This window comes from Coturnix japonica, unplaced genomic scaffold, assembly GCF_001577835.2.
Source record: "Coturnix japonica isolate 7356 unplaced genomic scaffold, Coturnix japonica 2.1 chrUnrandom581, whole genome shotgun sequence".
Classification (NCBI taxonomy): domain Eukaryota; kingdom Metazoa; phylum Chordata; class Aves; order Galliformes; family Phasianidae; genus Coturnix; species Coturnix japonica.
Genome location: NW_015439955.1, coordinates 25053 through 25263, shown reverse-complemented (window position 1 = coordinate 25263; position 211 = coordinate 25053). Strand labels below are relative to the sequence as shown.

Genomic DNA, 211 nt, shown 5'->3' with positions numbered 1-211 from the left:
TCTCCTATAGGCCCCATTTACCATCGGAGGTCTCCTGGAACTTATCCCTGACGCTCTCCAGTTTCTCCATGGCCTTCATGTTGGGGGCCGCGATGCGCTGCAGGACGCTCTGCTGCTCCGTCAGACGCTGCTGGAGCTGGTTCATCTCCTGACGGATCTCCTCCTCCGCCTGGGCGTCCTATGGGGGGAGATACGGGGGGATTAAATGGGG

General features: G+C 60.2%; 1 protein-coding gene across 1 annotated transcript in view; it reads right to left on the bottom strand.

The window, feature by feature from the left end:
- The window catches only part of LOC107307399 (structural maintenance of chromosomes protein 1A-like), a gene marked incomplete at its 5' end in the record, with an annotated part of 13359 nt that overhangs the window by 6798 nt on the left and 6350 nt on the right, over positions 1-211 (bottom strand). Inside the window, one exon of the mRNA XM_015850911.1 lies at positions 22-178. Within this exon, the coding sequence (XP_015706397.1) occupies positions 22-178 (157 nt within the window). The remainder of the gene's footprint in view (positions 1-21; positions 179-211) is intronic.